Genomic DNA, 23,233 nt, shown 5'->3' on the forward strand with positions numbered 1-23,233 from the left:
TAAAAATTGGAAGTAAGGTGGTATAAATTGTAATTCATAAACTCAAAAGTGTTATAAAAACAAAATAAGTTCCTAATCTCACAAATTTCTAAGTATCATCTCCCTCTAGTCAAAGATGTGTTTGCAATGGGGAGAAGATTCAAATATTCTTTCTTTTTTTTTTCTTCCAATTTTTAAAACATTTTTATTTATAAAGTTTTGAGTTCCAAATTTCATCTCTTTCTCCCCTTCTCCCTCCCTGAAATAGTAAGTAATCAGATATAGGATATACATGTGCAGTTGTAAAATATTTCCATATTAGTCATTTTGTACAAGAAGATGCAAAAGGAAAAAAAAATAGAAAGTGAAAGATAGCATGCTTTAGGCTGTATTCAATCAATGTCAATTGTTTCCATGCCTGCCATCTAGGGGAGAGGGTGGACGGAAGGAGGGGAAAAACTCGGAAGAGAAGGGAGTACAAGATATAATGTTGTAAAAACAAAAATTTACCTATGCATATGTACTGTCAAAGAAAATGTTATAATTATAAAAATTAATTTAAAAATATATCAGTTATTTCTTCTCCTCCCTACCCCCTGCAGATAGCATGCTTCATCAGTAATTCTTTAGTATTATCTTGGATCATTGTGTTGCTGGAAATAACTAAGTAATTCACAATTCTTTTTTGAACCATGTTGCTTTTACTGTGTATAATAATATTTTCCTGGTTTGGTTCACTTCATTATGTATCAGTTCATGGAAGTCTTTCAGGATTCTTCTGAAATCATCCTGCTTGTCATTTCTTATAGATACAATAACCTTCTATCACAATCATATGCCACATTTTGTTTAGCCATTCCCCAGTTAATCTCTTTGATTTCTAATTCTTAGCCACCACAAAAAGAGCTGCTATAAGTAGCTTTATACAAATAGGTCCTTTCCCCTTTTGGGGGCATTTCTTTAGGAGATAGACCTTGTTGTGCTATTGCTGGATCAAAGAATATCATAATTTTATACTCCTTTGGGCAGAGTTCCAAATTGCTCATCAGAATGGCAGGATCAGTTCACAATTTGTTTAAGTTCTTAAATTACACTTCAGACTAACTATATGTGGTCATCAGGGCTGACAGATTGACACAACAGCTTCCTGAACTATACATTCTTTTTTGAACAGTACAATTCTCAATCTAATAAAATTTAGAATATAGGAAAAATTATTAATTGCTTACTGGTTTGCACAATATAAAAAAATTTAGGAATACATTAATACCCTAAACAATATCGTGTATTTTAAACTTTGAAATAAAAGCCATTATTAATCAGGCAGTCTCAATTCAGGTGAATGTACTTCCAAATTACCTTACCTTGCAAATTACCTTAAGAAAATAATTCATCTCATCAATACTAGCATTATATATTGCTCACATCTAAAAACCCATATAAAATAATGAAGTATGAAGGAATTCTATCTAATTAAAGAAATAATCAAAACAGTTAACATTCATATGGCATTTCATCTATGCTAAGCACTTTAAAATCATGTAAATCTTACCATCAAAATAATTTACATTTGCATGAAACCTATAAGCATTTCCCTCATACTCTATGTGGTAGGTAAAGTATTACAAAAATTTTTCTGATGAGAAATCTTAATTTGAGAAGTTGACTATGATTACACAGCTAATGTTAGATTTAGCAACCCATATGTCCTGGCTCAAATTCAGCACCACTTCCTCTATTGGAACATGTTTTCTAATCCATCAGTTAAGCATTTAAGCACTGGTTTTTCATAGAGGTTCAGTAAGGTTGTGGTTTCTTTATTGTCATCATTAGAATGAAATCTGTTCTATGGACCAGAATATGTTAATATCTTATAATTTGTATGCAAAAAATATACCGGAACTAATTAAACTATTCTAGATTTGTATGTTAAGAACTAAATTTGAATCTGTTCAGCTTTTTAAAATAATGACCATGCCTTAAACTATAAAATTGCATCTTAACATATCTAAAATTGAATTCATCACCTCACCCACACCCTGACTTATTGGCTCTCGATCAAGGTGATCATATTAGAAAAATGGGATCATCTGACTCCTTTTTCACTGTCTTTCCCCTCCTGCAATTCAATTAATTCCTAGCTCAGTTACATCTTACTTCATGTCTGGACTATTATGGTAATATTTTCAATGACTTCCTTGTCTCCAGTGTCTTCCATTGAAGAATGAAAATGCCAGAAGTTCTTTTTTAATTATTATTATAGCTTTTTATTTACAAATTATATGCATTGGTAATTTTTAGAATTGACAATTGCAAAACCTTTTGTTCTAATTTTTCCCCTCCCCCCCACAAATAATGCCAGAAGTTCTTTAAAAATCATTTAGTAAATGCAATAAAATATGCAGTAAAACTGGAGCCCTAAGTTTCAAGTTTATCTATTCATTGCTTTTCTCCCTTCTAGCCAACCTTCCTTTGATGATTTACCATTAATATTTAATAGTTTCTGTCAATTTATTTATGTTTAATTCATAATTTTTAATTAACAAATGATGACTGGAAGTACCTTCTTTGTCATATGTTTGCCTTTTCTAAACTAATCAGTTTAGAATTTACTGATTCTAGAATGCTTATTTTTTCCCAAATTAACATTTAACTTTTTATTTATTTGGCTGCAAGGCAAATGGGTTTAAGTAGCTTGCCCAGGATCACTCAACTAATAAGTGCTAAGTGTCTGAGGTCAAATTTGAACTCAGGTTTCCAGGGCTGGTACTCTATTCACTATGCCATCTAGCTGCTCCATTTAACATTTTAACAAGAGTTATCTTCATAAGAATTATTCTTATTAGGTTTAGTAAAATAAATATCCACTCAAACAAACATGCACAAAGCACTAAGTTGGGCACTAGGAAAATAAAAAAAAATTTAGATAATTAATAAAGAGCTTTTGCTTACTATCTACCCTTCCCCCCCCAAAAAAAAATTCCAAGTATTCCAGGATTTTTGTTTTTGCTTTGAAATGAGGTAAAGAGGTTTTATGTAATAGGAGGAAGGGAAGCAAGAAGGATTACTTTGTTCTGTAATAAGAAACAGGACAGCAGAGTTTTACAATTTGGAATAACTTTGGGCCAAATTATTAATTTGAAGAAACAAGTGAAGTAAGGGGCAAATGGATGTTGAGAAGAAATGATTGAAGAGAGAAGAAAAAGAGTTGTAGAAAGCTTGGGTCTTGTGTTTTTTACTATGGGAAAAAATACAAGTGTGAAAAATGAAAATTCTATATTCAGGTCACTCTGTCCTATAGCATAAAATGATGTTTTGAATATTGTTTTGTGCAGATGGTTTTTTTCCTTTTTTCTTTGATTTCTTTGAAGGTTTTGGTGACATTGCTGGACCCATGCATAATTTAGTGTCATTTAGGATACAGTTCTAAATTGCTTTTCAGAATCATATATTAATTTGCTCCACCAGTATACCAGTGTTCTCCTATCCCCTCCAACAAAGATAATTTTCTATTTTTTATTCATCTTTGCCCGTGTGATATGTATAATGTTGAGCCTTAGAATAGATTTAATTTGCATTTCTCTAATTATTTGTCATTTGGAGCCTTTTTGCAAATTTTTGGCTGAACTTCCAGAGCCTAGATTTACTAATTTAGATTATTGATTTTAGAAGTAATTTTCATTAGGGAAACTGGTCCATAGTTTTCTTTCTCTGTTTTTGCTCTTCCTGGTTTAGGAATCACCACCAAATTTGTTTCAGGGATTTAGGGGTAAGGGATGAAGAGTGGGGAAAAGATTTCAAATGCAAATTTTTAATTTTTATATGCAATTAGGAGAAAATGAAATGCTATTTTAAAAATCAAACAACTATTGATTGACTTTTTTCTTTTGAGAGCTACTTTTATCCATTTCTCTTTTGGACAATGCCAAATCTGTTAAATCTGATAGTCCTTCCTTAGATTTCACTTATACACTTTTTAATGTTGCCAAAGATTTTACTAGCAAATGTTTAATAATCATCTCTAAAAAAGCATATGATTCTCTGCTTAACCGGGAGTTTCAAAACTTGACTAGGATGTTCCTATGGATTTTCATATTGGTATCTCTTTCAGATAATGATTGATAATTTTTTTTTCTATTTCTATTTTACCCTCATTCTAAAACTTCAGATTTTTTTTGTAATGCTTATCTAGACTTTTTAAAAATCATAACTTTCAAGTAGTCCAACAATTCTTATACTGTCTTTTCTCAATCTGTTCTCTATATCACTATATCTAATATGGTATTTCATATTTTCTTCTAGTTTGTCATTCTTTTGATTTTGTTTTCTTATTTCTTGGTATCTTATGAAGTCATTAGCTTCTTCTTGCCCAATTCTAGCTTTTAGTAGTTATTTTCTTCCTTAAGTTTTTGTATCTTTTTTTCCCAATTTTTTTATATGATTTTTTTCTCCCAATTTTTTATTTTTATAATTTTCTCCCAATTGTTTCCTGAGCTCTCATTTTATTTTTAAAGTTCTTTGAAAACTTTTCCAAACACTCTTTTTGGATCTTGTCCAGTTCCAGGTTTTTCTTAATTTGTTTCCTGAGCTTTGTCTGGGGCCCCAACCTTGGGCAGTCCTTTCTGCTCCTGAGTCATAACACATATTCATGCTTCCTGTGTTCTGTCTTATGGTTGCAAGCTTCAGCTCTGCCCTGGAGACAAAACCAGGTACTCTACTCTCCTGCAAATCCCCACAGCCACCATGTCTCTGTTCCTCTGCTACATCACTCATCAGGTATGAACTTCCTCTTTCTCATCCATAATTGCAGTGTCTGGTCAGTATTGCTGGGCCTAGTGCCCCACCTTCAATCTTCTGCTTTAACCCCTGCTCAGCTATTCAAAATCCTTCCCTTCCCTTCCCCCACTGTCAGTGAGGTGAAAAGTTCCTTAAACCTTGACTTTTGCTCCTTGGAGCTACCCCTAGGGCTTGTTGTTTCTTGATTCTGCAGAATCTGCCTGGAATTAAATTATTTGCACCTCCTTCAGGACAAATTTCAGCCGGTGGAAATAGTAGGTTCTTTTTAAAGGTCCTCTCTAGTTTTCTTAGCAGGACAGCTACTTTACTTTTAATTATTTCTGCTGCTCAAAGTTCACTTTGAGGCTGATATTTTATATTGTTAGTGGAAGACATTTAAAGACCCTAATATTTCCTGTCCTGCTCTACCAAGTTCTGACAATCTTCTTAAATCTGGTTTTTTCCATGTTTGCCCTGTTCTCTTCCTATTCAAACAGAACCAAAGAATTAACACTTTATTTTAAACATTTAGAAAAAGAAGGAAGAGGAGAAAAAAAAGTCAGCAAATCCAATCAATATATTGAGGGAAAATTGACAATATGTTTTGCACTTGAAGAGTGGGGATAGTATATAGAGACTCGAGGAGTTGTACTATAAGGGGAAACAAAATATAGTTTGAAGGGATTCTGGAATCTCCTGACAGATTTTGCTTGTTGTTGTTTTTAAGGATAGGTGGAATTGGGCATGTTTGAAAGCGATAGGAAAGAAACAAGTGGACAGGGATTAAAGATTTAAGGAGAGAAGGAATGACTGAAGATGATTTACTAGAGAAAAAGAAATTGGTATCAGGTACACATGTGGAATGGTTAGGAGAATAGTCTTTGGCAAGACTAATAGTCACCTTATTGTCAGATACTGGGACAAAGAAGAGAGAGTAGGAAATGATGTTGAGGTTTGATGATGAAGAGAATCCAAAGAGGAAACTTAATTGGCTTTTCATTAACAAGGTAAGGCTGATAGGTGAAAGACAAAGGGAATGAGGAGGTAAAGGGGAGACTATAAGATACTTTCAATGGGAAGTGACATATAGAATCAATTAAAGAGGAATAAAAAAACTATATCGATGCAGCAAAGGCCAAGTTGAGATTGTATAATGTGAATTTGCAATGAACTCAATCATTCCAATTGCGAGATTTCCTCCAGATTGTTTTTAATCACCTATTGAGTAGAACATGAAGATGTTGAAAATAATTTAAGACTACAATTTGGTTTCAGAAGTGAGGCAGTAGTTCAAAGGAGAAGGGAATTATGAAAGAAGAGAGGGCATTATACATTTGAAATGGCTAACTGTTGAGCTTGGGTCATCACAGAAGGAAAATGAAGTCTGGGAAAGTATTAAGTGGTGAAATGAGTGGAGGTTTTAATGAGGGTGAAAAATAAATATAGGATGGGTGAGTGAAACACAGGAAAAAGTAGGATGATAGCAGGTTATGATCAGATAGGAGAATGTCAGAGAGTTTCTAATTAGGGAAATGGAATGTGTGTGGGTGATAGCAAGATCTAATATGTAACCCTACCTATGTGTGGCTGAGCTGTAAGAAGTAAGTCATGGACGTCTCATGGGAATGAGACGCTATAGCTACAGGAATATTAAATTCCCATAGGATAAGGACAGATCTTATGGAATGGAAGAAGAGGAAGTAGAGAGAGGTGCTAAACTCCTTAGGAAAGGAGAAAAAAGTGATATGGGTTTCGATATACTACAACTACCATAATTTTGATTAGGTGGAAATTTTTAATTAAGTGGTCTTTAAAAGAGGAAAGATTACTGAGGGAAGGAAGCAAAAGGAGAGTCTAGAGGTGATGATCAGAAGCAAGGAATATTCTGACTCCCTCCTCTAGACTAATTTGATAAGGAATGTAATTACTAGTGGTAGATAGCCTGAGCATGCAGTATTCTCAGGGGATCCAAATCTAAATGAGGGCTAATATATATGGAAACAGTATGAGAGAAAGGTGTCTGAGATGAAGGATAGTTCAATAAAGAATGGGGGGAGGAAGGGGAAGGCTGATCACCTGGTGATGGTGAGTAGACAGATAAGCCCAAGTGATCCACTCTTATCCTCAATATATTAGTAAAAAATAGAAGACTCAGAATATTAGGTAGAACTTCTGGCAAACATGATAATATCTAGCAAATAAATGTACAAAATGAAAAGAATTGCTTGAATTAAGATCTGCACCTTTAGCACAATGCCTGGCACAAGATAGGTCCTTAATAAATGTTTATGATATTATATCTTTTCTGGAAACATTTAAATGAATGAGAACATTAATCCATTTTAGCATTGGAAATAATCCTCAACTCTAATTTTTATGAATTGAATTTAATTAGATTTTTAATTCAGCTGATTTACATAAGTGATGTGTTGATTTTGGTTCAAAGTACAATATTTAATATCAGACAAGGAATATCCATACACAACCACAACTATAACTTAGTGAAGGATATTTTAAAGAAATCTCCTGAGGTAGAGTAGAGAGCTGCATACATACAGTATAACTCTCAGGCATGAACAAAATAGCTTTTGTTTATAACCTGTCCATTAGACTGAATTGATATTCTAGTTTTATAGCTTAACAACAGAAATGTGTAGAACATTTGTCTTTTGAAAAATAAAAGAGGAAAGTGTCATGAAAAAACATACCAGAAACCTATCACTTTTAAATCCTAATTGAAATTGGGATACAAAAAATTTCTGTTCTTAGAATTTATATATTTTAAAGTAAAATGTGGGTAGAGGAGTTGACCTGATATTTCAGTTTAATGCAATGTTAAACTTCAAATATTTTTACCTACCTTGGATTTCAGCACTGAAGCACTGAGGATTATGTAAGACAGCTCTCTTTGTGGAGTCCAGGAGAGAGTTAGGCATTTAGGGAAATGCATTTAATGGAGACGGGTTATGAAGATAAAACTGAATCTTATTTTTCTTCTTCCAGGAGTCATTGCTTAATGAATTGTGACTAAGGATCCAACCCTTCATTTTTATATTGATGATGGAACCTTTGGAGATGGAACCCACAAAGAACAAACTCACCTTTGGGTGTCAGAGAAGTTCAACATCTGATGATGATTCAGGCTATGCCTTGGAAGAGTATGCCTGGGTTCCACCTGGTCTTAAGCTAGAAGAGGTAGGAACCTATTTTTGAGACTAATATGTTTTCAAAACAAATCTTTTCTAAATTATATTACAAATTGTAGTTCAGGATCCTGAAAGTTTTACTTGAGGAAAAGAAATCATAAGAAATAGCATCTAACACTTTTTTATTTTTAAATTATGTGTTTTCCTCAATATATTCCTCCCTCCTCTTCTATTCTAGAGCTATTCTTTATAGCAGAATGAAAAAGAGATGGGGTTAACAACAAAAGGTTGTTAACTTACAGTGATTTAAAGAACATTAGAAGGTTCATTCTCACAACTCCTTAGTCTTGGCTGGATCATTACAATTGTAACATATATATATATATATATATATATATATATATATATATATATATATATATATATATATATATATATGGTTTTTTTCCCCCCTGAGGCTGGGTTAAGTGACTTGCCCAGGGTCACACAGCTAGGAAGTATTAAGTGTCTGAGACCAGATTTGAACTCAGGTCCTCCTGAATTCAGGGCTGGTGCTCTATCCACTGCACCACCTAGCTGGCCCTTATAATTGTAATATATAATTTCAGATTTTTCTGTCCTTTTTATTTACATTTCATATATTTTACTAAGGTTACCTGATTTTAATTTTAGGCAAAAAACCAAGAAGCATTTCCCTTGTATTCTTCATAATCATGGTTTCTTACATCAAGTGAAGAATTAAGGATGACCTCTAGATTGAGAGCCTGGATGATTGGGAGAATGGTGTCATGCCCGTTTGGAAGAGGAGAAATTTGAGTCAGGGAAGGAAAGAAGGAACATAAGTTCTCTTTTGAAAATATTGAGTTTGATATATATCTAGGGTATTTGCTTATAGATGTCTAAGAATAGTTGGTAATTTAAAAGAATAACACAGGTCTATATAGCGATGATAATTGAATCAAACCCAATAATTGAGATAGTACAGAAGGATAAAAGAAGAGATCAGAAAAGACCACTGGGGGATTATCTCTAGGCAAGGGGCATGACCTGAATACAGATCTGGCAAAAGAGTACAGTCAGACAGGTTTTAGGAGAACTGGGAGAGAATAGGGATACAAAAAATATGAGAGAAAAATATTCAAGAGAATGAGATGATTGATAGGGAGGAGAAGAGGGAAACAATCAGTAGTGTCAAATTCTGCCGAAAGGTCGTGAAGGATCAAAGTAGAAAAAGGTTATTAAATCTGGCAATTAAAAAAATCATCATTAGTTTTGAAGAGAGCAGTTCAATTGAATAACGATGTTGTAAGCCATGATGCAAAGAGTTAAGAGGAGACTGAAAGGAAAGCAAATGGAGATGTGTATTACAAATGGCTTTCTCAGGAAATGTAGCCATGAAAGGAAGGAGAATTATAGGACAATAGTAAAAAGAGATGGACAGATAAAGTTTTTTTAAGGATGTGGTTGTAAGCATCAGGGAAGGATTCAATAAATAAGCGAGACTGAAGATTGAAGCTCCTCCATCCATTATCATTCACCACTTTTGATATCTTTGTATCAACATAATGGCTATATTTATATTTTTATTAGTAATAATTTGGAGCATTTTTCATAAAGTTGCTGATAAGATACTTTTCTGCCTTTGAGAACTGCCTGTTCATATTTGAATGTTTTATCAATTAGGGAATAACTATTATTGCCATGTATTTGCTTCAGTTTCCTATATGTCTTGGAATATCAGTCCCTTATAATTTGAACTACATTGATTTTATTTGTACAAAACCTTTTAGTTTTGTGCAATAAAAATTGTCCATTCTATTTTTTTCATTTTTATCTTTCATTTGGTCAAGAGCTCTTCTATCTGGTAGTTATAAAAATCATCTCCTCCCTTGATTCTATCATTTGTTTATAATATGATGCTCTATAATCAAGTCATACATATGTTTATATGCTATTATATAATACTATTTCTGTAGATGAGTTATATAATTCTAATTTTTAGCAGTTTTTGTTAAACAATGAATTCTTACTCAAGTAGTTGGAATTTTTGGTTTTAAAGAAAATCAACTACTTGATTCATTTGTTTCTTCATGTAGTCTTGCTAATCTTTTCTACCAATAAACTTTTCTATTTTTAACAGTACCAAATACTCTTGATACTTTCTGCTTTGCTAATATACTTTGAGATCTGATATTGCCAGATCCTCCTCTTTTCTGTTTCTCTCATTGTTCTCTTGAGATAATTGACATTTTTGTCCTACCAGATGTATTGTGTTATTATACAGTTTTGTTTTTTTTTTTTTTATAAAATAACCTTTTTGGTACTTTGATATGGCACTGAATAAGTAAAACACCTTAAGTAATTTTGTTATTTTTATTATATGACATGGCCTACTTAACAATCAATGCCTATATGTTTCTGGAAAAAACAGTGTTTCTTCATGTTCATTTATTTCCCATATTCTGTAGTTAATGTAAAAGAATTTTTATTACTTTCTATTTCTTCAGCATAGCTGATTTTAGGATCTCTAGGACTCCATAAGTAAAGTATCATGTAATCTGCAAAACAGATTTCCTTGTTTCCTCCTTACCTTGCATTTGTCTAAATATCTGTTTCTTATCTTATTATTATGGATAACATTTCTAAAATCATATCATATACAGTGTTAACAATGAACATTCTTTACTCCAATTTTAGCAGAAAATACTTTAGACTTCTCTGATAACTAGATAATTAGATAGTTGAATTAGATAATGCTAGTTCCCGTTTTAAGTAGATATTCTTTAGAATATTAAGAAATGTTCCATTTATTCATAGTTTTAAAATATTTATAGCATAAATATCTTATGCTTAGTAGAGAAGTTTTTTTCTACATTTATAGTCTTGTGATTTTTATTTTTTGTATTAACATGGTCTGTTATGTATATAATTCTCTTAATATTGAACAACCCTCCTCCCATTACTGATATAAATCCAACCTAGTTATATTGTATAATTTTTGTCCCCCCAATATTGTTGTAGCCATTTTGGATAACCCTTTAAAATACTTTTTAATTTATATTCATTTGGAATATTATATGGACTTTTCTGTCTCTGCTTAATATTTCTCTGATTTAGGATTTAGAATCATATTTGAACCATAGAAAAAGTTAATTATTTTTGTAAGTATTTTACTTGCAGGTTAGGTTTCCCCCCAAAAAAAACCATAGCTCCTAGTTTTACTAGTCAGTTGAAATAGTTAATGTCCTCTTTGATTTTATGAATTACTACTTTTCTGTTTGCTTTATCTTCTTCAGTTTGATATTTTTTCTAATATTTTGTTGCATATCTAATTCCTTGATCTATTCTTTTTCTCTTTTGTTGAAGAAAATGTTTAGTGATCTAAATTTCCTCTATGGATTGCTTTGACTGTACCCTAAAAGTGTTTGTTGTGTCATTTTCATATTTTAATCTTCTATTGTTAAATTATCTTTTATTCTACTTATTTGTCCCTTGATTCACATATTCATTTACTTTTAAAAATGTTGAATTTTTTTTCAGTTAAAAAATCCATCCCACATGTCTCTCTACCCCTCTTGAAAAAAAAGAAAAGTTAAAACAATACCAATGTAACAAATATGCATATCCATGCAAAAACAAATTCTCAAATTGGTCATATTCAAAATAAATGTCATATTCTGCATTCTGAGTCCATTATCTCTCTGTCAGGAAATTTTCTCAAGTTATGGTTGGTTACTATGTTGATGAAAGTTCTTAAATCTTTCAAAGTTGTTTGTCTTTACATCATTGTTTTTGTATAAATTGTTCTGGTTTAAATCATTTCACTCTCTATCAATTCACACATGCTCTCACAGGTTTCTCTGAAGTGTTCCTGTTCATCATTCTATACCCCATTTCTGTACATGATATATAGTAGGCATTTTATAAATATTTTAGTACATTAACTAATGTTATAGCACAATAGTATTTCATTACCATATGTTAATACCAGTAGTACTTCATATTCCATAACTTATCCAGTTATTTCCTAATCCTCTTAATTTCTAGTTTTTTTCTACTACAAAAAGAGTTGCTGCACATATATGCTTTTTGTACCAATGGGTCCCTTTTCACCTTTTTAAAAAATTTTAAATTGTTTTATTTAAAACTATTTTGAAATTTACTAAATTATTTCATTAACAAAATTTTTTCTCCTTGTTTCTTACAATTTAGAAATTAAAACTTATTGATGTATTTTTTCTATTATTATTATTTTCCACTGGACGTTCCCCATGTCCAGTACTATACCAGACCAACAAGCAAATAAAAACAAGTAGAACCTATCCAATAAACAATTAGTAGTGACAATGTCTATATCATTAGAGTAGCACCACCCCATTGAGAAGAAGAAAAATTTTCAGCATTATATGTCTGGAATTAACATTGCACATACCTTTGTTCAGATTTCTAATGTTATTTTCTAATCTTTTTTTAAAAAATTATTGTATTCCTTTTGTGTATGATTTTCCTCAAATTGATTTGTTCATTCTGTACCAGCTCAGGTTTCCTGTTTCTCTGAATTCCTCCCTGTGGTACAATCACATTGTCTTCTACTTTGGGGACTACAGTTTGTTCAGTTATTTCTTAATTGATGGAAATCCACTTTGTACTTTGTAGCTGTCCCAAAAAGTGCTACTATGAATTTTTTTGGTTTTCATGGAACTTTTATTTCTGAAACATTTTGATAGTCTTTTTACATTTTTACACATAATTGTGAATTATTTTTAATAATAATAACAAGTAGCATTTACATATGGTACCAACTCTCTGCCAAGTGCTACAAAAAACACTTTGAAATAATTGTTTCATTTGATTGTCAGAATACTGACCTCTGGGAGAGGTAGATGATATTATTGTTGCCCTTTTACATTTCATTGTTGCCAATTTAAGAATTTGAGGCAAACAGAGATTGTTACTTGCCAGGGTTACACAGTTAAGTAGCACATGAGACTGAATTTGAATTTAGGTTTTCCAAACTCTAGTTCCAACATTCTAAACTACTATATTATTTTGCACACCAATTCGTAGCTCCAACAGAGCATTAAAGCATTTTTGACAATTTGATATACAGTTTAACAATGTGATGTTCCACATGACATCCTTATGATCTGGAAAATCCACATAAAATTTTTTAATCTTCCCTTTGTACCCCAGGTATTTTAAATTTTCTTTTATGTAATACTTTGCTGTAAAATTTAGATTTAGTATTTGTCATAGGCTATATGTAGGTCAATGTTAAGTAAAAATACCAGGCTTTAGGTGTCATCTGCTGGCTAATACATCCTTTTCAAAAATGTTAACTTTTTACTTATTTTTACTTTTAAAAAGAAATTATGTATATATGATATTAAAAAATAAATTATCTTGATATGATAAAATGCTATGCATGTATTTAATGCATTTCTAAATTTCTAAACTTTTTCATATCATTTGTTGGTGGTTCATGTATTATCTGCAACTTCCACAAAACTTCCCCCAAATTTCCATTTAATTTCTTATGTTGACCCAATATACATAAAAAGCACATTGGGAAAAATCACAGTGTGGAAAGGATAAAGTATGTGAGAAGATACCTCATTTGTAATTTGCTATTGTTTTATTACTAATTTGGGGCACTGTCATGCATTTCATTTTTGCATTTTTGGGGGCAATTGTATCTATTCTTTGTACATTTACAAATTAGAGAATGGCTCTTAGTCTTAGATATTTGTATCAATTTTTTATAAATTTTAGAAGTCAGAATTTTGTCAGCAATGTTTGATGTAAAGGTAGTTTTTCCCACTTGATATTTTCTTTTTTTCCCAGATATATTGATTTTGTTTATGAATTTGTTTTAAATTTGGCTAATTAAATTTTTCTTACTTATTTTTTGCAATTTCCTCAGTCCTTTGTCAGATTATAAATGGTTGGTTCTATTTCCTTAGTGTTGCTGGATGGAACCTTACATTATCTCCTTTGATTTTGTGATATGACTTGATAAACACAATGAGAAATACATTCTCACTAAGAATGCTTACCATTCTGATGAAGGAAATCTATTATAAAGTCCAAATTGAAAAGAATTATTTATGGATGATGAAGACCTTTAGCTTTTCCTGGTTTGAGATGACTTTGTGCTGCTTACATCAAAACCTAATTTTTTGCAGAGTCTCCTAGATGAAGGTTGTATCGTTTCCTTGTCATTTCTTAGAAGTATGGTCTAATCTGGAAGTCCTCTCTAAATAAAGACTTCATGCAGAATCATTATTGTTGAAACAAGGATTTGGTCTTTAAAAAGACCACTGATGTCATGAATGTGATGTGTTCACTTGCTTATGAATTGGATTTGAGTGAGGTACAATGGCAAAACATTTTTTCATTGTTAGCTTCCAGCTTCATTCTCTCCTCCAGAGTCTGCTTTAAAAAAATCTCTTTGTTGACTATATCAATTACCAAATTAACAAAAACCATATGATCATCTCAACAGATGCAGAAAAAGGATTTGATAAAATCCAACATCCATTCCTAATAAAAACACTTGAGAGTATAGGAATAAATGGACTTTTCTTTAAAATAGTCAGGAGCATATGTTTAAAACCATCAGTAAGCATCATATGTAATGGGGATAAACTGGAACCATTCCCAGTAAGATCAGGAGTGAAACAAGGTTGCCCACTATCACCATTATTATTCAGTATTGTATTAAAAGAGCTACGCTTGGCAATAAGAGTTGAGAAAGAGATTAAAGGAATTAGAGTAAGTAATGAGGAAACCAAATTATCACTCTTTGCAGATGATATGATGCTATACTTAGAAAACACCAGAGATTCTACTAAAAAGCTATTAGAAATAATTCACAACTTTAACAAAGTTGCAGGATACAAAATAAATCCACATAAATCCTCAGCATTTTTATATGTCACCAACAAAATCCAACAGCAAGAGATATAAAGAGAAATTCCATTCAGAATAACTGTTGACAGTATAAAATATTTGGGAATCTTATCTACCAAAGGAAAGTCAGGAATTATATGAGCAAAATTACAAAACACTTTCCACACAAATAGAGTCAGATTTAAATAATTGGGAAAATATCACATGCTCTTGGATAGGCCGAGCGAATATAATAAAGATGACAACACTCCCTAAACTAATCTATTAATTTAGTACTATACCAGTAAGACTCCCAAGAAACTATTTTAATGACCTAGAAAAAATAACAAAATTCATATGCAAGAACAAAAGGTCAAGAATTTCAAGGGAATTAAAGAAAAAAAAAATGAAATGAAGGTGGCCTTGCTGTATCTGATCTAAAACTATATTATAAAGCAGCGGTCACCAAAACCATTTGAGAATGAGATTAGTAGATGTGGAATAGGTTAGGTTCACAGGACAAAATAGTCAATAACTATAATAATCTAGTGTTTGAAAAACCCAAGGACCCCAGATTTTGGGATAAGAATTCACTATTTGACAAAAACTGCTGGGAAAACTGGAAATTAGTATGGCAGAAACTAGGCATTGACCCACACTTAACACCGTACATCAAGACAAGATCAAAATGCGGCCATGATTTAGGCATAAAGAACGAGATTGTCAATAAATTAGAGAAACATGGGATAGTTTACCTCTCAGACCTGTGGAGGAGAAAGGAATTTGTGACCAAAGAACTAGAGATCATTATTGATCACAAAATAGAAAATTTTGATTATATCAAATTAAAAAGCCTTTGTACAAACAAAACTAATGCAAACAAGATTAGAAGGGAAGCAACAAACTGGGAAAACATTTTTATAGTTAAAGGTTCTGATAAAGACCTTATTTCCAAAATATGTAGAGAATTGACTTTAATTTATAAGAAATCAAGCCATTCTCCAATTGATAAATGGTCAAAGGATATGAACAGACAATTTTCAGATGATGAAATTGAAACTATTTCTACTCATATGAAAAGGTGTTCCAAATCACTATTGATCAGAGAAATGCAAATTAAGACAACTCTGAGATACCACTACCCACCTGTCAGATTGGCTAAGATGACAGGAAAAAATAACTATGAATGTTGGAGGGGATGTGAGAAAACTGGGACACTGATGCATTGTTGGTGAAATTGTGAATGAATCCAACCATTCTGGAGAGCAATTTGGAATAATGCCCAAAAAGTATCAAACTGTGCATACCCTTTGATCCAGCAGTGCTACTAATGGGCTTATATCCCAAGGAAATACTAAAGAAGGAAAAGAGACCTGTATGTGCCCAAATGTTTGTGGCAGCCCTTTTTGTAAGGGCTAGAAACTGGAAAATGAATGGATGCCCATCAATTGGTGAATAGTTGGGTAAATTGTGGTATATGAAGGCTATGGAATATTATTGTTCTGTAAGAAATGACCAGCAAGATGAATACAGAGAGGCTTGGAGAGAGTAACATGAACTGATGCTGAGTGAAATGAGCAGAATCAAGAGATCATTATACACCTCAACAGCAATACTGTATGAGGATGTATTCTGATGGAAATGGATATCTTTGACAAAGAGAAGATCTAATTCAGTTCCAATTGATTAATGATGGACAGAGTCAGGTACACCCAGAGAAGGAACACTGGGAAATGAATGTGGACTACTTGTATTTTTGTTTTTCTTCCCAGGTTATTTTTACCTTCTGAATCCAATTCTTCTTGTGCAACAAGAGACTATACGGTTCTGCACACACACACACACACACACACACACACACACACACACACATATATATATATATGTATTATATCTAGGATATACTATAACATATTTAACATGTTTAAGACTACCTGCCATCTAGGGGAGAGGATGGAGGGAAGAAAGGGAAAAGTTGGAACAGAAGGGAGTGCAAGGGATAATGTAAAAAAAAAAAATTTTACCTGTGCATATGTTCTGTCAATAAAAAGTTATAATTAAAAAAAAGAGAAAAAAATATCTTTGGAGTATACACTTAGTATATTTCAGGTTCAAAGGGTATGTATAATTTAGAAACTTTGAGGCACAATTCCAAATTGCTTTCCAAAATGGCTCTACCGGTCTCATATCTCTTTCCGCATAGTACCCCACTCTCCAGCATTTGTATTTTCCTTTTGTTTATTTTTGTTTATTTTATTTTTATTTTTATTTATTTATTTTTTTTTTAATTTTTTTTCCTTTTGTTTATTTTGCCAGTCTAATGAATATGAGATGAAACTTCAGAATTACTTTAATTTGCATTTCTCTAATTAGTTGTGACTTCAAACTTTTTTTTTCTAATATGTTTGGATTTCTTCCTCCAAAAACTGACTGTTCACATTCTTTGAGCATTTATCTATTGGAAAATGTCATTTATACTTATTGAATTCATCCTGTATATCTTATAAATGAAATTCTTATCAGAGAAACTTGCTGCAAATATTTTTCCTACATATCTGTGTTCCTTTTAATTTTAGCAATATTGGTTTTGTTTGTATAAATTCTTAGTTTTATGTTATCCAAATTATGTGCATTTTTCTTCTGTGATCCTTTTTATTTTCTTGTTCTGTAATGAACTTTTCCCTTATCTATAGGAAGTAATAGGTAATTTCTTCTTTTTCTCTTCCAATTTGTTGATGACTTTTTTTTTCCCCCCTGAGGCAATTGGGGCTAAGTGACTTGCCCAGGGTCACACAGCTAGGAAGTGTTAAGTGTCTGAGGTCACAGTTGAACTCAGGTCCTCCTGATTTCAGGGCTGGTGCTTTATCTGCTGTGCCACCAAGCTGCCCTGATGACATCTTTTATTTCTGAGCAATTTGCAATATATCTCAATATATGATGTGAGTTGTTGGTCTGATTCTATCAGTTCACTTTTCTATTCCCCCTTCCCTTTTTTTGTTGAATAGTGAATTCTTATCCCAATAGCTAGAGCCTTTGAAATTATCAAGTAATGAGGCTACCAGGATCATTTTTGTATTTTTTAAGCCTTTAAGTTCTGTTATACTGGTTAGACTGTTACACTTTCTTAAACAAATTGCTTTGTAGAATAGTTTGAGATCTGATATTGCTAGGCCCCGTTATTTTCCACTTTTTTCCCCATAAATTTTCTTGAGATTCTTGACTTTTTGTTCATTCAAGTGAATTTTGTTACAGCTAGATCCCTTATTAGTGTGATTAATAAATCCCTTGAAGTGGTCCCATATTTCCACTGGACTGGAACAAGTAACCATATCTTATATAATTCAAAACCGTAGCTTTGAATAATACATATTTTAATATATGTGGCCATTTCCCAGGATTCATTATTCCTAGTAATGGAGACATAAGTGTATTTTACTTTTTATAGTTCTATAAAAGTAATCCTTTAGCATTTTGTAAATTGTAAAATTAATTTGGATAATAGTGTCATCTTATATTGGCTCATCCTACCTTTTGAGCAACTAATATTCATCTGCTATTGAGATGTTTTTATTTATACAAAGAAGTTACCCACATGTTCTTTAAGATTAAGTTATTTAGTCTCCATTAAATTTTGAATCTTTTCTTCAAGGACCTTTAGTGAGTATACATTTTATTATGTTATAGTAAATGAAAGATGTGTTTGATTTTTCTGTATTTATTATTGAGTTTTTATGTCTAATATGTTATAATTTTTGTAAAGATACCATATATATCTGAGAAATATATTTTTAATTTCCATTTTTTTTTGTAAAAGTGCCAGGGAGAGCTGAGAAATATATAATTTTAAATTTCCACTTCTCTAACAGCCAGAAAAATATCTAACTTTTCTAAAATTCTGTTTATGTTCTTAACTTTTTTATGTTGTTAATCTTTCTGTTAGGTTGTTTTAATCTAAAAGGGGGATGTTGAGGGCTATGCTTATAAAGTTTGACTGACTTTCTTCTTTGCATATGTGTTAACTTTTCCTTCCAGTACTTAGGTGCTATCCCATCCAATGCATATATGCAAGGTGTCACCAAAGTGCAACTTTAAGCTATTAAGGTTTTAATTAAATAATAAAGTCTTGATAGTTTTAGTTAATTAATTGTTCCTTAAGTCCCTCAAACTACTCCTTCAATCTCTTTAGCCATATATGCAGATGATAACACCCTAAATTTTGCCATTAATGACAAAGTTAACTTCCCTAACTATAAAATCTAACATTTCCGTCGAGTCTGATCATAACATCTCATTAGTTTACCTTTTTATCCTTCCTATACATATTCTTTATTCTCAACAAGAACTATAATCCCTTTACTCTTTGTGACATGTCCATTATCTTCTCTTTATTCCCTGAAAACTTCAACCCAACACTTTGGTCATATTATTTGAACTCTAGATTATTCTCTACTAGTGTGTCCTTGCCCCTTTGCTTTACTCATGCCAAACCTCAATCCTTGATTACTCCTACCATCTTTTCTACTCTACTCTGAAAGTGTGCTAATATATTTGCATGTTATTTTCCTGCTATATGTGTGTGTGTATGTATGTATGTATTTATTTATTCCAAGCCTTGCTTCTTGCTCTGATGAAAAAATAGGGGCCATCACCTACGAGTTTCTTTCTTTTCATCTCAAAACCCTTTGACATTATCTCCTACTTCCTTCCCTTAGTCTCTAACCCTAAAGGTAGCTCTTCTCCTTTCTGAGAACAACTCCTTACATGTGTACCTGACTGTATCCCCAATCCTGTTTTTTTCCCCAACAGGTTGCATTCTCAATGATACCCTTCCTGGTATCCTGAATGTTCAGCTTCTCCCTATCAAGTTGTTTCCTCCCTACTGTGTTAAAAATTGCTCAGGTCTTCCTCATCTTAGATACCATGTTTCCCTCCAGCTATTGTTCTACATGTCTCCTGTTTTTCCAGCCAAGATTCTTGGGGAAAAGTTATCCACACTAACAATCTCCACCTCTTCTTCTCTCACTCACTCATCATCACTTTATAATCTGACTTCTGATCTCTTGCCAAAATTGGCAGTGATCTCTTAATTGACAAATCTGTTGATCTTTTTTCCAGTCTCAGCTTTTTCCTAGTTATCTACATTTGAATCTACAATTCATCCCTTTCTTCCTGAATCTTCTCTTGTTTTGGTAATACTTTTTTTTTTTTTTTTTAAACTTTAACTTCTGTTTTTCTTATTGATCCTTCTTTTCATTCTGGTTTATCATTAACAACATGCTCCCTACTGATGATCTTCAAAGTGCTTTAATTCTTTAATTCTCTCTTGGTAATCTCATTATCTCCCATAGATTTCAACTGTCATATATAAACAGATTACTCTAAAATCTAAAAATACTTATCAGTTTCTTCCTTGATCTTCAGCCTTGGATAACCAATTAACTTTTCAACATTTGAAACTGGATATTTAGAACACATCTTAAATTTAATATATCTAAAATTGTATATTATCTTTCTCCCTACATCCTTTTCTTTTTCAGACTTCCATATCTTTTTGAAACTATTACTCTAATCAATAGTGATTTAGAGCATTTTTTCACGTGATTAGAAATGATTTTAATTTCTTTGAAAATTGTTCATATTGAACTGATGCTGAGTGAAATGAGCAGAACCAGATCACTATACACTTCAACAACAATACTGTATGAAGATGTATTCTGATGGAAGTGGATCTCTTCAACATAAAGAAGATCCAACTCACTTCCAGCTGATCAATGATGGACAGAAACAACTACACCCAGAGAAGGAACACTGGGAATTGAATGTAAAATATTAGCACTACTGTCTATCTACCCAGGTTACTTATACCTTTGGAATCCAATACTTAACGTGCAACAAGAAAATTGGATTTACACACATATAGTGTATCTAGGTTATACTGTAACACATGTAAAATGTATGGGATTGCCTGTCATCTAGGGGAGGGAGTGGAGGGAGGGAGGGGAAAATTTGGAAAAATGAATACAAGGGATAATGTTATTTAAAAAATTACTCATGCATATATACTGTCAAAAAATTTATAATTATAAAATTTTTAAAAATCAGAAAAAAAAAGAAAAGAAAATTGTTCATATCCTTTGACCATTTATCAATTGGGGAATGATTTATATTATTATAAATTTAAGTCAGGTCTCGATATATTTTGTAAATGAGGATTACTGGATGTAAACTTTCCAGTTTTCCACTTCCTTTCTAATCTTGGCTGCATTGGTTTTGTTTGTACAAAAAACTTTTAACTTTAATATAATCAAAATTATCCATTTTGCATTTCATAATGCTTCTCTAGTTGCTTTTTGGCCATAAGTTTCTTCCTTTTCCACAGATCTGAGAGGCAAGCGATGCCTTGTTCTCCTAATTTGCTTATAGTATCTCCCTTTATGTCTAAATCATGAACTCATATTGACTTTATCTTAGTGTAGGATGTTAGATGTTGGTCAATACCAGGTCACATCTTTGAACACTCCATCTCTTCCCTATCTGGACCCATTGGTAAACCAACTCAGTTCTACACCATACTCTACTCTGCTCCCTTATGCTATCACAGATCATGCTTATTATACTTCAATCCTAGATTATTCCTATCATCCACCTCCTTCTTTCATGGTGCTGCAGGAAATCAGAAAACTATGTTGACTTTCAATTCTGAATTTGTTATCATCTAGTTTCAACTGTATACTTGCTATAGTAAAGCAATCATTCTACTCCTTAAACAATTTTGTAGTCAATAAAAGTCTTAAGAGAAAAGGTTCCAGGTATGAAAACTCAATTTGTTCATTAGGCCAACAAATCATCAGTGAATTGTAGCCAATGATCTCTCTTGGTGACTAAAACTAAGTCTCGCTGGCCAGTTTAAATCTCTGTTTTGCTGACAACACATTATTGAAATTTCCCCTGATAATCAAAAGACAACCCTGGTTGATGATCATTTAATGAGGAGGTGAGCTAAGAGGCTGAACTCCTTTTGGGGGAAAAAGTGATAGTTGAGAACTATGGCTTCAGTCATAAGATTCATACTACCTGTAGCCATCTGGGCAAGGGAAAACTGCTCCATTCAAGATCTATCTGGTTAAATTTCTCCTCTGTAAATCAGATTAACCTAGATTTTTAATGGGAGATGCCATGATCAAGTGTGACACTTTGATAGCAAAGATCGGTTAAATCTGGCTTCTGATTATTGGATGGACAAAGGCACAGACTAGATCTTGGAAGAGGCTAGAATGTGTTCCTAGAGGTTAGAATCAGTTCCTGGGTGTGTGTGTGTGTGTGTGTGTGTGTGTGTGTTTAAGAGAGAGAGAGAGAAAGAAAGAAAGAGAGAGAGAAGAGAGAGAGAGAAAGAGAGAGAGCTCTAAATTAAAAAGTGGGAATTTTAAACAGAAAGGAATATTACAAATTAACATTAATAATCAAATGATCTCATTAAAATTAACTTTTATCAGTTTTCTGTCCCACTCATTACAGTGGCTACTCTAAACCTTTCAAATCATTCCTCAAGTCTCTTTGGTGCTTTTACTACCTTCTTTTCTAATGTCTTTGTCATACCTGACCAAAAGAAAATTTGATGCCCTTTACTAAGGAGTCTCCTTTCCCTTTTCTGCTTATCTCACATAAGACATATTTTTACACTGTCTCCTTTACTTACTTGTCAGATGAAAAGGTGATTGACTCTACTCTTCTCTCCTTTCATCTTCACTATCATCCCCACTTTATCCTCTCTTTCTTGAGGAAGATGGGTTATTGGCCTGTGAGGAACACCCGAGTTCAAATTTGCCTCAAGACAGTGCATGAAGATTCATCTTCACAAGTGCAAAGCCAATTTCAGACACTTACTAGCTGTGTCACTTAACCCTATTTACCTCAGGGTTTCATTTGTAAAATGGGCTACAAGAGGAAATAAATGGCAAACAACTCTAGTACCAAAGCCCCTTCAAGAGTCATGAGTCAGATACAATGAAATGACTCAATAACACCAAAAAATTGCAGATTGTCTGGCACATGATAGGTGCAATAGAAATACTTATTCTTTTATCATCCTCTCCCCTCCCCATTTACCAACATATACATATTTCTGTCCTTTTAAAAGGTATATTTGATCCTATTTTCCCTGCTATTGTTCTATATTTAGCTTCTGTGAGAAGTTTTCCTTGAGAAAGCTATCCACTCTCAGTTCCTCATCTTCCTTTCCTCTCACTCTAAATCCCCTGTGATGTGGCTTTCAATCTCATCATTCAACTGAAAAGATATATCCAAAATTAATAATGATCTCTACCACCAAATCTAATGGTAATTATCTTCTCAGTCCTGATCCTTCTTAACCTTTCTGCAATATTTGACATTGCTGAGTTTCCCTGAAACTGTTTTTCCTGATTCCTTTGCTGTTTTTTTTT

The 23,233-nt window shown here is 32.5% G+C and overlaps 1 protein-coding gene across 4 annotated transcripts in view; it reads left to right on the forward strand.

Annotated features, from left to right (window-relative positions):
- PRICKLE1 (prickle planar cell polarity protein 1) overlaps positions 1 to 23,233 on the forward strand; it is a 142,407-nt gene that overhangs the window by 110,965 nt on the left and 8,209 nt on the right. For all 4 annotated transcript variants that reach the window (XM_074269566.1, XM_074269564.1, XM_074269565.1 and 1 more), the window contains one exon: positions 7,759 to 7,950. In XM_074269566.1, coding sequence (XP_074125667.1) covers positions 7,813 to 7,950 — 138 coding nt within the window. In that variant the 5' untranslated portion in view covers positions 7,759 to 7,812. The remainder of the gene's footprint in view (positions 1 to 7,758; positions 7,951 to 23,233) is intronic.

This window comes from Sminthopsis crassicaudata, chromosome 5 (assembly GCF_048593235.1).
Source record: "Sminthopsis crassicaudata isolate SCR6 chromosome 5, ASM4859323v1, whole genome shotgun sequence".
NCBI lineage: Eukaryota > Metazoa > Chordata > Mammalia > Dasyuromorphia > Dasyuridae > Sminthopsis > Sminthopsis crassicaudata.